Here is a 15,834-nt window from a genome sequence, read left to right as displayed (position 1 = left end):
TACAAGCCATAATTGTTTTAAAAAGCATTAACTTATAATTACACACATTTATCCTTATTGTTGCTCATTTACTTCTGCAGTTCTGTGCTTTTATCTGGAATCATTTTCTTTCAATACGAACTTTACTAGAAAATTCCAGTACCGGTCTGTATCAGTAAATTTTCTCAGCTTGTTTGTGTTTTTATTTTGTTTCACTTAAATTTTTTTTTAATGTTTATTTTTGAGAGAGAGAGAGAGAGAGAAAGAGAGACACGGACAAGAGCGTGAGTCGGGGAGGGGCAGAGAGAGAAAGAGACAGAGACGGAGACAAGTTAGGGGGACTGTATTATAGTCTAAATTGGAGCCTGGAGCCTCAGGCAGGCTCCAGGCTCCAAGCTGTCAGCACTGAGCCTGACATGTGGCTCGAACTCAGGAACCGCAAGATCACGAAGGCATCCGTTGCCTTCTCTTCTGAAGGATATGCTCACTGGATTTAGAATTCTAGATTAGCATTCTTCCTTTTCTTTCAGCACCTTAAAAGGACAGTCTATTGTTTTCTGGCATCTGTAGTTTCAGGTGATATATCAACCATCAATGTTCTCTTGAAGGTCATGTAATGACTTGTTTCCTCTGGTAGCTTTTAAGATTTTCTCTTTTGGGGTGCCTGGTTGGCTAAGTCAGTTAAGAGGCCAACTTCAACTCAGGTCATCATCTCATGGTTCATGAGTTTGAGCCCTACATCAGGCTCTGTGCTGACAGCTCAATTCCATGCCCCCCCTTCTCTGTCCCTCCCCAACTCGCGTGCTGTCTCTCTCTCAAAAATAAACAAACATTAAAAAGATTAAAACAAAGATTTTCTTTTTCTTCATTTTTAGCAGTTAAGTCCACAATGGGTTTCAATATAGTTTTATTTGTATTTTTCCTTCCTGGAATCCATGGAGCTTCTTTAATCTTTTGGTATCTTTCTCCCTTTGGAGAAGTCTTGGTCAGTATTTCCTCTATCCTGTATCTCCTCTCTTTCTGGGACTCCCATTATATATGTTAAACCTTTCCACTGTCTCCTGCTTTCTTTATTTCCCCTCTGTTTTTTTCTCAGCACTGCGTAATTTCTACACAACACTTTTTTCCTAGCTTTTACTACGCCGCTGTTTCTACCGTGCTAGTAAGCCCAACTCTCAAATTCTCATTGTTAGTGAATGCACTTTTTTAGTTGTAAAGTTTCCAGGACTCTGATAAAATTTCCCATCATTTCTTATTTATCCTGAGCACATTAAATCAGTTATTTTAAAGTCTCTCAGTGATAACTCTAATATCTGAATAACCTGGGAATTTGTTCCCTTTTTTCCTCTGATTTCTGGTCAGTTAAGTCTATTAGTATGTCCTGTGGTCATTTCACTGAATGAAATATCTGATTATGGATGGAAATTGTATGAGCTCTAGACGACATCTTCCAGACAGCATTGTTTCCTTTCAGTGGTAAGAATAATAATGACTTACATTTTCTTGAGGGCTGGTCTACTTCAGTTTTGCCCTCAATCTTAGGGAGTGGTCATGATGGAGTATCAATGGAAAATTTAGACTATAATACAGTCCCCCTAATTTGGCAGTCTGAACTTCAACTTTTGCCCCTCTGGCACTAGGGTGATACTGGAATCTCTGCTCAGATCTTTAGCTTTCCAGATACTGTTTTCTTCTGAGTTTCTTAGAATCTTCTCTTGTATACGTATACCTTAGAAGTCAATGACTTAAGGGGGACCTGACTGCAGATTTTGGGGTTAGAATCTATGTGGTTCTCTCCTCTTTTGGAAAGTTTCAATGCTTTAATGGCCTCAGACTTCCATCTCTCCTCTTGAGCCCAGGAAGACTCCACTCTTTGTTTGGAATCTATTCCTCTATACCTCCAGGAAAAAAGCCAGAGTGATTGGTGAGCTCACTGCTGCTTCCTTTTCCTCAAGGATCAAAACCCTCAAAAATTTCCTGTGTTCATTGCTCAAGTACATACAGAAAAGGACACAAAATATGATTTTTGGTCACAGAGGAGAAATTTGGATGATTACATACAGAAACTAGAGGAATACCTTGCAAGGACTAAACACTATGGGCCCTAACCCCATATTTTTTACCAGTCCTGACTGGTAAAGGTCTTCTACTCCTGATAAGAGAATCTTTCTGTGCAAGCATGTCCACATCAGAAAAGGCGGAAAACATGAATCAAATTTGGCCCAATGCCTGGTTTTGTGAGTTTTTACTTTTTAAAAAATGATGGGGGGGTGGGGCGGGGAGGAAGAGACACATAAAAATTATGTAAGTTTTCAGCATCCATAAATAAATTGTTTTATGGAAACACAACTACTCTTACTTGTTATGTTTTTCTTTTCTCCTCCCACCCCCAACCCCCATTAAGTATCATCTATGGGCACTTTCACCATACTATGGCAGAGCAGATTCATTGTGACAGAGACACAGGGCACTCTATCATTTCACACTGCTTCTCATGGTACTACGAATTACAGAAATGCAGTTATAACTCAACAGTGTCTTGAGTTCCTGCTTGTTGCTGTTCTGCAACATTTAAAAACATTTTTTTACTTTTATTACAGCGCATACTCTTCACGCAGGAAAAATGGAATGCAAATGTTGCACTTTTAAAGCACAGTGGAGTGTGGATTATTCTGTTACTGAATTAGACAGCTAAGCATTTTATTTATAACATTATAGCTATGCTTAAAAAAAATACAATATATGTTCACATTACCAGGCTAAGCACTATCATCACAATATTCCTATTTCACTCAAAAGCAAAGACAATTTAAACATTTTAAATGGAATCTCATCACAGCAGAATTTCTTCACAAAAATAAAAATGAGACTGCAACCAAAATTAAATTTCCAACTGGCTACTGTGTTAGCAAGCAAGGAAAGCCATGTACTAATGGTGAGTTCCTGAAATCATGTTTGATTGGAAAAGCCAAAGAAATAGGTCCTGAAACAATATTCTTGTTTAAGACTATTACCCTTTCTGTAAAAACAGTTCTTGAAGCATCGAAGACAACGGGAGCAGTATTAACCAATCATCAGTTAAAAAAACAAATGAGGAACACCTAGGTGGCTCAGCTGTTTAAGTATCCAACTTCTGCTCAGGTCATGATCTCACTCAGTTTGCGAATGACAGCCCCACACTGGGCTCTGTGAACTGACAGTGTGGAGCCCGCCTGAGATTCTCTCTCTCCCTCTCTTCTCTCTGCCCCTCCCAGCTTGCACTCGTGCACGAGTGCTCTCGCTCTCTCAAAATAAATAAACATTAAAACGACAACAACAATTAAAAAAAAAACAATAAAAAATGAGGGCATCTGGATGGCTCTGTCAGTTAAGCTTCCAACTTCAGCTCAGGTCATTATCTAGTGGCCTGTGAGTTTGAGCCCTGTATCAGGGCTCTGGGCAGACCGCTCACAGCCTGGAGCCTGCTTCAGATTCTATGTCTCCCTCTCGCTCGGCCCCTCCCCCATTCATGCTGTCTCTCTCAAAAATGAATAAATGTTTTAAAAAACAAAAACAAAACCAAATGATTTCAAGTGGTTTTCCTTGGCTATTCGTGACTTCACAGATACTACCAATACCTAACTGTTGCCTTATTTAAGGAGCCAATTGAGTGACTGAAGAGTTAGCCTTGAATTAGCTATCAAAAATATTTTCAAGAAGCTGAGAAAAACAAAAGAAAAAACGGTGGTAAAAATATACATGGAGCACAAAAAAACCCTACTTGGGCAATTTTACAAACTTGTGAACATTTAAGGTGTTTATAGTGTATGGTGCAATTACTCAGTAGAAAGATACTTTACCATGTATTGTTGGCTCAGCAGTAATCAATAGTGCACATCATTAGCACTCATGAACTATTGTCAGTTCCGTGAGTATTTGTCAGAAATAAAAGCTGAATGTCTCAAATTGCTCTACTACACAGCAGTTCAATGGCCTAGTAGTGATAGTTTTATTGTGATTTTTTTGAGCTCAGGGCCAATACTGAAATTTTTCTGAATGACAACAATCACTATCACTATTATGGGTAGTTTAATAAACTAGATTTTGTTGCAAACCTGATAATGTTTCTTAATGATTGAATCTAAAATTGTAAGGCAAAAAAATATTTATATGTGAAACGTATACTGTGGTAAGTCATTATGACTACTAACGATGCTTGAATTCACAAGCAAATGTCAAAGCTGCTTTATACACTCCCAGTGCCGTCAAAGTTAAAACAAGATCTTCATTTCCTCACAGATTTGCATTAAATATATTTTCTAAGCTCAAATCACAGTTCCAACAGAACTCTTCAGACGTCAGTGCTAGTGCACACTATACCAAAATCTATTTAACTGTGTAGGTGAAGAGCTTCCACTTTGCCCTTGATTGGAACTGATTTGTGTGCTGTGATAACATAATAAAAGGCAAATATTAGGAGAGAACTAGAAGAAGTCTATAAATACCTTCCAAATGATAACTAAAATCATTAACTAAAATCACATTCTTGTGGACTGATAGCAGTATTTGGCAATACCTATCCATGTTAAAAGATACCTTCCAAGATGAAATACAGATCTCATTACAGATCAGCATTAACAGATGAACACTTGCAATCAATTTTGATGACACAGAACACTAACTCTGAACCTCAATTAAACAAAATGTTATCTGATGTCAAAAGAAGATACACAAATTGCACTTAATCATTATATTTCAAATTTCATATTCATGTAAAAAACCTTTTCAATGCAGGTTTGTCTTTTAAATCACAAATGGTGTTGGGCGCCAGGGTGCCTCAGTCAGTGAAGCAGCCAACTCTTGACTTTGGCACGGATCATGATCTCATGGTTCATGGGTTCAAGCCCCATGTTGGGCTCTGCACTGACAGTGCGGAGCCTGCTTGGGATTCTCTCTCTCCCTCTCTCTCTGCCCCTCCTCTCCTTGTGCTCTCTCTCAAAATAAATACACTTAAAAAAAATACAAATGGTGTGTGATATATGTGTTTTTATGTGTATTGTGTGTATATTAAATTTTATCTTTCAATAACCATCTGCTATTTTCTCCGGCAAGTTCTCACAATAACTGCCTTCTCTAAAACAGAAAGGATGTCAAGAAAAAACCAACCCCATTACTATCTATCATATCCGCCCCATGAAATCTTAGGAATCTTCCATAACCTTTAATATCTTAATTCACTCTACACCCCCCCAAAATTCACTCATGGTTACAAATTAATCAATAGCAAAGTTAACTTCAATCCAGACTTGCTAAATTTCCTGGTTTTTTTCGGTAGGATGAAGTGGCTATTTCTCCCTATTTAGCATGTAAGTCTCCCTTTAAGCCACAAAAAGTAAAAACGGTAAAATTTTTACAAGTGGTTAAAATGTGGAATTTTGGTTTCAAGTGAAAGAATTAGGCAGCTGTCACAATTTCAATTTATCTTAAGTCTGCCTGATAGGAATGATTAACGTGGCCTTCAGAAGCTCTGTATAATACCTCAAACTGTAATACTGTGTATATATATGAACATACGTATTTTTCTGAAAAGGCCTATGGCTTTCATGAATTCTCAAAGGGGCCTGTGAAGAGTCATAAATTAAAAAGTGATTCCAGATATACCAGTAAACAAATGATAAGCAAAGAAAAAAGAAGTAGCAGATATAGCTGAGAGCCAGATGTTTCAGAACAGAGGAAGAGCGCCCTAGCTCTATGGTTCTCCAAGCGGGATCCCCTTTTTCACTATGTTGACATCTGCATGACACAGAAGCCAATGGTGGGCAAAACTGCTAGCACCTTAGCACAAAACAAAATCAGTGGTGCCAAAATGTACTGGTGGTATTCACTGCCATGCATTTACAGTGAAACACAAAGAAGTCCAGTTTCACTTAAGAATGCCCTCAAGTAGTAAAAACTATCAATTTTATTAAATCTCCACCATTGAATATACATCTTTTTAATATTCTGTATAATGAAATGAAAAGTATCCATTAGGCATTTCTGCTACATACCAAAGCACAATGGCTGTGTTCAAGAAAAGCACTCGAGTGACAGTTTTAGCTCCAAGCGGATCTAGCCATTTTTCACAGAACATCTTTTTTACTGGAAAGCGTAGCTGACAAACTATAGCTATTTACACTTAGATTTCACAGATACTCTTGAAAATGAACAAAGTGAGGCTGTGTCGTTTCAAAGAAAACAACTGACAGCATTTGTTGCTAATGATAAAAATCAACCTTTCAAGTGAAAATTAAAATTTTGGAAACTTTGTATCCAGCACCACGAATCTGACAGCTTCTTCCATACTTAAAGACTCTTCTGATACCTTGTTATATCAACAAATATGATTTTTTGATATTGTGTAAGATGTGTCAACATTAGAACATTTGCATAACTCGATGTAACTGATATTTTCCAAATGACCAATGCATGTTATAAAGAATGTATAAGAACCATTTAAGTGTAAGACAGGGGCGCCTGGGTGGCTCAGTCAGTTAAGCGTCCGACTTCGGCTCAGGTCATGATCTCACGGCTCGTGAGTTCAAGCCCCCCATCGGGCTCTGTGCTGACAGCTCAGAGCCGGGAGATTGCTGCAGATTCTGTGTCTCCCTCTTTCTCTCTCTCTCTCTCTGTTCTCCCCCGCTTGCACTCTGTCTCTCAAAAATGAGTAAGTGTTAAAACAATTTTTTTTTTTAAGTGTAAGACGGATCAATGGATTTTAATGTAAAGGAACAAAAAAACTCAGATATTTCTGATTCCACATTACAACTAACCTTCAAGAAATTACCACTTGTTGATTAGTACAACATTAAAGAATATCACTAAAGAATAAACACAACATTAAAGAATATCCACAATTATCTAAAAAGACTAATAAAATACTCCTTCACTTTCCAACTATATGTTATATGATTAACTTCTACAAAACCAGACATTAAAGAGGTTTACTTATCACTATATTTCTTGTTTTAGAAAACATTATTTATGCTGGCATGCAATGGACCATTATTTTAAATGAATTAAAAAAAGATATTTTAAAATTCTGTTTTAATCTCTAACACAGTACTAATAAATCACATAAATAAAAGCTCTTGTCCTCTATTCTTTTTTAGGAGTATATAAAGTGGTCCCAAGAGTCAAAAAGTTTGAAATCCACTGCTCTAGTCCCCAGCCAAAAGAAGGCATACAACAAATTTCTTTAACTTACTTTTCACCATCTTATTCTGCCTAAAATTGTCTCTGCCCTTCAGCACCAACACTATGTCAAACCAGATTACAAACTGCGGATGATGGAAATAGGAACAAAATGTTTTACACATACATACACATATATGAAAAGAGTGGTTGCATGCAATAACACAATGTGGAGGACACAATACATGTTAGATCCTCATAAGGAATGGCCTTCTCAATAATTACTACAGGAAGGGTTCAGGGCTCAGCAGCATAAAAAGTCTTCTATTGCCTATTTCTCAGTTCAGGTTTATACCAAACAGAAAGAGTAACAACAGCTAACATCTTCTGAGCTTTTATTATGTATCAAAGGGTTTTATCTGTTTAGTCTTTACAGATACATTATGAAATAGACACTATCATCCCCAATATGCAGAACAGAGGCAGAGCTGAAATTAAAATACATGCAGAACGTGTATCCTAAACCAGCATAAACATCGCCTCCCACTGTAACAATACTTACAGATATATCTTGAGTAAATACACAACTGAGTAAACATCTGATTAGCATAATTACTGCAGTTAAGTTCAAAAAACACATTCCTTTCTATCACTGTGTAAACTTAGATCTCCTCAGAAGGCTGGTCATTTTCTCTCACTACTTTGGTTCAATTATTTGACAAATATTCAAACAACAGAGATACCTACGAACAAACACCTATGAAGATTCCTTCCCAATTTATAGAAGTCATTATAACCGTGAATTATAATATTAAAGAAAGCTACATAATAGATGTCCTTATTAAACTCCTTTTATTATGAAAAGTAACTTTTGATTTCTCTAAATCTTAAAAATAGAGGAGGTAAAATTAGAGGAAAAGTTAAAATGGTGTTATTAAACAAATACTCAAAGCAAGAAAATGCTTCTGTGAATCTGTAATTGACTAGACTGGAACTTAGTGATATTCTGATGAAGATTCTGGGGATAAAATTCTTTTATGGTGAAATAAACTGTGTCACCTCCAAATTACACAGTGTGGGCACATTATCAGGACCCAAAGGCCATGTTTCCACTATTACATAAGTAACTCTTACTTGTTCTTGCAGGTAAATTTGGGAAGGGAGAGAGAGGCCAGGAATTTTCAGGAAAGTTACGTATATACACCCTCATAAATCACTCTGCTACATGAGTAGAGCAGAAGCAGGATAAAGGACAACTGCCACTGTCCTTCTACTACTTTTTCTACTGTATTACAAGAACCCACCTAGACCAGGGACTGAATTCCTCCAACACTAGGAAAAGACTGGCTAGTGGTTTTTTATACTTGCTAAACTTCAGAATGAGTTTCTGCATTTTTAGTCCTTTACCTCTATGTAATGAAGACTATTTCCATTAAGGCATTTTCAATTTTATCTAACAGATGTCATATGGTGTATTTCAGAGAATAGAGTGTAAAAAAACTGCATTTCACCTACCAGTAACCAAGGCTTCGAAGGTAATCCAATTCAATCTTGGGGAGACATAGAGGGTGTACAAGAAAGAGATGTGTCCCTGATCGCTTTCTCCTTCCTATATTCACTGACCCTCTATCTTTCCAGGAAAAATAAGCCTTGGAATGGCTATATACAGCTGCTAGAAGGGCAGGGATTGCTGCTTGAGGGTATAAATTTGTATCCACTAAAAATTAAATCCTAGAAAACTCAACTGGGAATTCCCATCCTCCACCACATCACTCCTAAACCTACCTCATTTACAAACCATTTCTTCTCTTTGCATCCCCATATCCCAACTCTTCCAGAATAACTTTTGTTTCAGAAATACTTAATGAGATTTCAATTATTATTTCTAAATATTTTGACATTCTTATATACTTATATTATTTTACCTCTGTTAGAACTGAGAATACGTGCCATTGGAATGAATACTGTTAAAATAGTAAATATGGAAAGCAATAGAGAAAAAAGCCTGCTAGATATAATTTGTTATCTTCCTGTTAACCCTAAATCTTAAAATATAATCCTGTCTCTAGACTCAAATGCAAATAGATTTCTAAATCCCAATGAATTTTAATCTTGGATTTAGAGATTTACCAGAAAAGCTTCAGCTTTGCATTTAAATAACAAAATAAAAACACTTCTGGGGCGCCTGGGTGGCTTGGTCGGTTGAGCGTCCAACTTCGGCTCAGGTCATGATCTCACGGTCCGTGAGTTCGAGCCCCACGTCGGGCTCTGTGCTGACAGCTCAGAGCCTGGAGCCTGTTTCAGATTCTGTGACTCCCTCTCTCTCTGCCCCTCCCCTGTTCATGCTCTGTCCCTCTCTGTCTCAAAAATAAATAAACGTTTAAAAAAAAAAAAAAAACACTTCTGCACTACTTTAAACTTTCAATGTTTCCCTCACTTGTTGGAACAACGAATTAACAGGAAAACAAACCTAATCTCTGAATCAGTTAAAAAATGTACCACCTTTATGCATCCTCTAGCTTCTCATCTAGGAAGCAGCAAGGGAAGAGCAAAAGTATCCCTCAGATGATCTTTCCTACTCCTCAACCTGCTCATTTCTAACAAACCTGGCCTTGGATCTATATATAAACAACACTTTCCTGCAGAAGTTGGGGTTGCCAGGAACAAGCAGACAAGCACTTCCTTCAAACTGCCTAACCTTTAGACTTCTGGATCACAACTAAACAATTTAAATTGGAGAAAAAAAGGCTTTAAACAGTCTGGCAGTTCCTCAAAAGGTCAAACATATATAGACTTACCATATGACCCAACAATTCCATTCCTAGCTGTAGACTCAAGAGAAGTAAAAACATGCCCACACAAAAATTTGTACACCAATGTTTACAGCAGTATTATTCTCAACAGCCAAAAAGGGGAAACTCTAATGCCCGACAAGTAATGAATAATAAAATGTGGTCTACTCATACAATGGAGTATTATTCACCTACAAAAGGAAGAAATACTAAGACATGACACAATATAGATGAATTTTTAAACATTAGAAGAAGCCAATCACAAGAGGCCATATATTACGTTTCCATTTACATGAAATGTCCAGCACAGGCAAAATCCATAGAGATACAAAGATCAGTCGTTGCCTAATGCTGGGGGAGGGCTGAAAGGAAAAAGGGAGTGTGTTGGCTAATGGGAACAGGGCTGTGTTGGTGAAAATGTTCTAAAACTGTGGTGATGCGTGGGCAACTCTGTAAATATACTAAAAATCATCGGATTATACACTTGAAGTAAGTGAATTACATAGTATGTGAATTATATCTCAATAAAACTTTTATTTAAAGAGGATTTTAATGTGCTTTTATTAATCTATTTAATTTTTCAAGTCCATTCCATTTTTTTAACTTTCAAAAGGACACAAACAAAGCTTCCTATTTGCTTAGTCTGTCTCAGCCTGACTAAATCTTTAGAATACATAACCCACAAGAACGGAAATGATCACAGAAGTTCCACAAATTCAGAGATATATACATACACACAGATATATATGATAAACATAACAAAATATAGGATCTACATAATAGGCATGTGTTAATTATCATCCGGTACAGCCCAGTTTTTAGACACTTGGATAAAGTCTGGTTGGGAACAGCTAGTGGGAAGCAGTTTTTCACCCTATCCTCTTTCCAAACAGATCCAACTACTCATTCTATTTCACCTCCTCCCAACATAAACTCAACATTTATAATTTGAACAACGTTTGCCAGGTGATTATGCTATATTCCTACTGCACCCTAACTCCTTTTGGAACTAATGATCAAAGTAAAAAGCTTTCACTGGGTTTTCCAGGACACCCACAGGAACTAGATTTAAACAATCAGTCAAGAGCATTATTATAAGCCACGAGAATGTGGTAACAGGGTTCACTACAGGGGATAGAATCACAGGCGTCCTTGGCTTTTAGTTCTAAGTAAAACTTAACCCAATATACTGGAGGAATACGCACTATTCAAATAAGAAATTAGTATATGGTTTGCATTAAATAACAGAAAATTTTAAATTGTTCTGAAGGCACTTTGAAAATATTACATCAATGATATGCCCACTCAAAAAAGAAAAAAACACAAAAGCAACTTATAAAATATGGTTACCAAACGTGTTACAGCCCACTGGCAATTTGATATAATAAAAAAGAAATCAAGAGCATGCCTTGGAATTACAATAAACGTTTTATTTTTTTTTTTAACGTTTATTTATTTTTGAGACAGAGAGAGACAGAGCATGAACAGGGGAGGGGCAGAGAGAGAGGGAGACACAGAATCTGAAACAGGTTCCAGGCTCTGAGCGGTCAGCACAGAGCCCGACGCAGGGCTCGAACTCACGGACTGTGAGATCATGACCTGAGCCGAAGTCGGACGCCCAACCGACCAAGCCACCCAGGCGCCCCAACAATCAACGTTTTAAAATAAGATGAAGTTCTGCTGATTTTTCCCATGTGGAGACATTCTAAGTTTTATCTTATATATTCATTTATTTTTTTTAATTTTTTAAAAATGTTTATTTATTTTTGAGAGAGAGAGACAGAGTACAAGCGGGGGAGGGGCAGAGAGAGAGGTAGACACAGAATCTTAAACAGACTCCAGGCTCCAAGCTGTCAGCACAGAGCCTGACGTGGGGCTCGAACTCACCAACCACAAGATCATGACCTGAGCCAAAGTTGGACGCCCAAGTGACTGAGCCACCCAGGCGTCCCACTTATATGTTCATTTAATACTAAAAAAAACCAAAACACCTACTGCAGCTATTTTGCTAGGCAGCTTTACAAAACACCATCACTTGAATCTAAACGAACTTTAATGAGCAAGTAACATCACTGAAAACAAAGGCAGACAAAAAAAAAAAATACGTCTGTTCTGGATGTCTTTGAACAGGTATAGATTTTGGAAGAGGAAAAGAGAAGGAGCCTGCAGAATTTAAGAATTCCAAGGAGGGACTGTCAAACTAAATATACTTCCCAGGATTGAGAAGCAAGTAATGAAACTCTTTTACTGATGGTAGTGTGCTGAATATAGACAGAGGTCGCAAAAGCCCAGAAATCACTTTAGCCTGGAAGCTCCCTGGGTGAAGAGATTGTGTTTTATCTTTGGATTCCTGGTGATTGGCATAAAGGAGATCAATATTAAAAGGGGAAAATGTCTAGACTATTTCTCTCTCTCTCTCTCTCTCTCTCTCTCACACACACACACACACACACACACAGGCAGGGGGAGGGGGAGGTTGTTCAAAGCCAGCACCAAATATTAAATCTGAATTCACAAAACTAATGGAATCCCTCAGCCTATTTTTCCCTCCGTATCTTTTTTCCAATAAACTCGAACAATCCACTAGTGAAGTTTCTTAAGTATCCTAAAAAAGTGCATCTGATTTAAAAGGTCCCAGATCAAACATTTTAAAACACAAAATCTACTGTTTTATGCCTACAAAGTATACAAGTATGTAAGTACATGAAAAATATAAGTGAAGAAGTTGAAATACAAACATCAGATTTTTAAAATACTTAAATTTACAAACTCAAGTTTAAAATGTGTAAGAAAGCGGGGCCCAGATTCCCCCAAAAGTTATCAAGACATTAAAATGTTTAAGTAGCTATACTACCCTCTTAGAATAATGCACAATCACACAACAAAATTTTTTCCAAAGCAAGTATCTCGTAGACCCAGCAAGATGTCCACATCTGTTAAAAGTCCAAGACTTAAGCAGTGAACACGGACTACAGGCACCAGGGGGCCTCCCAAGAATAACTCGATAGTAAAAGAAAAGGTAAGTAAGAGTTCCTGGTAAAACTTTCCTATCCAGTCTTAAGACTGCTGGAAGGCTTTCACATCTGGAGCAAATAAACTGTAGTTTGTTACACAACGGGCACATACAGAACTGACGAGAAACCAACACACAGACTGAAAAAAGGAACTAGCCGGCCCCTCACCCCCAGGAATACAATTTTCTTTGATGATTTTCCAAATGTAAGAATATACCGCGCTTCGCTGTTGTCAAGTTACCTTCAGGTAACCTGAAAGCAAGTAAGTTAGTGCATATGCACTCTAACGATTTCCAACAGAAAAGGCTAAAATTTTTTGAAGGCTTAGTATCTTTTCTACACACTCACAAAGCAATTAGTGGTGAGGCAAATTTTAGGGTAAAGGGATTCACTGCCACAAGACTGCGATTAAGTGTGAATAATAGCCTGGTCTCTCCATCTCTTTCCCATTCCCTCTATCCCCCACCCCAACATAAAACTGTTCAATAAAAACAGAAGGACCAGGAAACTTCAAAAGCAGTGAAGACTTGTAAATACCTTTCACACACGAGAGGCTTTTACAATAAAGTAGACCTAAGTTTGTGCAGAAATTAAATCCTGCTCAAGCCTGTTAAATTCTCAAACCCGAAAGCCGATCCCGTCAGCAAACGTGTCTACATATTCTTTCTTGAGTGCATCTTCAGCTCGAGTCAAAGACTTCTGTTTTACTATTTTTTTTTAACCTAAATAATAAATAGGAGGTACTCAACTCCCGCTAATGTTATCCCCTCCTTAAACAGAGTTCGTCCTACAGCATCATGCAAAAATGCAAAAGAGGTCCAACAATTGTCTCAATGAGAAGATTTTTATAAAATTCACTCCCGGAACAAGAATCGGAGGCAGCCAAGGGCAATGCACAAAGAGAACAGAGAAGAAATACACGTTCCACGGACATACAATGCACAGAAACTCGCATCCTCGCACCCTCCTTGGGAAGGGTCACCCAGCACCCTTGGGCTCCTCGTAGCCCCCGGCCAGCGCGATGCCATGACGGTCCCTGAGGGTTCGCGGGGACATTGCCCGCCGGGCCGCCCGCGGGGACAGCCCCTCTCGAATTGCCTCCTGCCGACCGTGTTCCCGGAGGCCGCTCCCCCCCGGCCAAGCAGCCTCTTCGCCCCCCTCCTCCGCAGCCGCTGCGGGGCGGAAACGGGGGTCCCCTCGGGTTCGGCGGCGAGGGGAAATGAGGGCTGAAGGGGGCGCCCCCTCCTTGCGGCAGGCCGGGCCCCGCACTCACCCTCCAGCAGTCGGGTGATGAGACTGTCCACGTTCAGCTCCCCGTCCGCCATCTTGTCGGCACCAGACGCTCCTTCCCAGCAGCGGGAACAAGGGCTTCACGGCGGCGGAGGCTGCGGCGACGGCTCGGCGCTCCCTCACCTACAAGTAACGCGGCGTTTCGACCCCGGTTCCAACTCCCTCTTTTCCCCGGGCCCTCCCCCCACCCCCTCCCCACCAAGTAGTGGAGCACGCGTACACTCGGAGGCCCACACGATAAATAAATAAATAAACAAGCGGAGCCCCCAAGAACCGGGCCGCGTCAGACCCAGCCGCCACCTCCTCCTCCTCGGCACCGCCCAACTCCGCAAAGCTCACCAGCGCCGCCGACGGCCCCACCCGCAGCTCCACTTACAGCACACCACCCTTCCCCGCCACCGCGCCACGCAACCCTCCGCGCAGGCGCACGGCGCACGCCTCCGCGGCCCCCACCACAGCCCTGGCTTTTGCGCAATCGCACTGGACTCCGTTCTCCCGCCGCTGCCGCCGCTGCTGCTTTCGCGCAGGTGCGTCGCCCTCACTCGCCACTTCCACTGCGCCGAATCGCCACGGCGGCGCAGGCGCCCCGAGGCTTGCGGGGCTCGCCGCGCTGGGGAAGCTCCCATTAGGCAGAACGAGCGTGGGCAGCGGCTGACCTTCCCGCTGTTCAGCTGCCCTGGCAGGGGCCCTGTGCACACCGCGTTGTTGTGCCCTTCCCGCCTCTTTTTTATTTTCTTGTCTTCCTTCCCTAGTTTTGCAAGCAATTCCTCATGTTTCCGTTAATCGGGAAACGTGGACTACATTATCCACGTTTGAAACCCAGGTTTGCGCGTTTGGGAAGCAAGAAGGGGTTGAGTTACTTTGATGGAAAAGTTTGACATTGCAAACGAGGGATTTTCTACCCCATCATTCCACAAGGCTAGTAGTTGCCCAAGTGTCCCTGGATGAAATACGTTAAAGTGGGCTCTGGAAAGGTCAGCAATACTATTTCAACGTGGGTACCGCTCTCTGCCTTCTGTGTAGTACATCCACACATCTTACATCTTTATTCACTCTATGCATACCATTTTATCTCAGTGCTTTTTTTGTCCAGACCTCCGTTATATTAATCATCCTGCCTTGTGATTGTTTATGCATTTGTCTCCTACACTCGACTGTAAGCTTCTACAGGGTAGACCCACCAAATGTCTGTCACGTAGAAGAGACAGAGAAAGACGGAAGTTCAGAAAGGTTGGTTGCCCAGCTGTTCTTTCCACATAATTTCACCTCTAGAAAGGCAGGAGGGAGAGTAGCCACGAAAAAGATACTCTGGCAAGCCAGAGTTTTTGGCCTGTTCTAAGAAAGTGGTCAGATCAAAGGTCTCTACTCATTCCTCAGGTGTTAGTCCAGAAACCCAGGCAAGGTGCTATCCTGAGGTCAAGGCAGTGCTTCTTCCACTCACCTATCACTAATACTAGCCAACATTGAGATTTCTGTATGTACTCTGGCACTGTTTTAAGAGTTCTACATTATCTTATTTAATCCTTAAACCAGCCCTATGAGGTAAGAACTATTATTATCTCTACTTTGCAGATGGCATTAATTGAGGTACAGAATGATTAATTATG

At 40.0% G+C, this 15,834-nt stretch overlaps 1 protein-coding gene across 2 annotated transcripts in view; it reads right to left on the bottom strand.

The window, feature by feature from the left end:
• PPP1CB (protein phosphatase 1 catalytic subunit beta) overlaps positions 1–14,708 on the bottom strand; it is a 43,914-nt gene extending 29,206 nt beyond the window's left edge. Inside the window, exons 1-2 of one of the 2 annotated variants that reach the window (XM_058682914.1) lie at positions 14,567–14,708; positions 14,211–14,350 (exon numbers count right to left, since the gene is read on the bottom strand). In XM_058682914.1, coding sequence (XP_058538897.1) covers positions 14,211–14,262 — 52 coding nt within the window. In that variant the 5' untranslated portion in view covers positions 14,263–14,350; positions 14,567–14,708. Of the gene's footprint in view, positions 1–14,210; positions 14,475–14,566 lie in introns of those variants that run through there. The other variant, XM_058682915.1, reaches the window with a different exon arrangement.
• Between the last annotated feature and the right edge of the window lie 1,126 nt (positions 14,709–15,834).

The sequence above is a fragment of the Neofelis nebulosa genome, chromosome 9 (genome assembly GCF_028018385.1).
Source record: "Neofelis nebulosa isolate mNeoNeb1 chromosome 9, mNeoNeb1.pri, whole genome shotgun sequence".
Taxonomy (NCBI): Eukaryota; Metazoa; Chordata; class Mammalia; order Carnivora; family Felidae; genus Neofelis; species Neofelis nebulosa.
The sequence above is the reverse complement of the archived record's forward strand: the minus strand, read 5'-3'. Positions and strand labels throughout refer to the sequence as shown.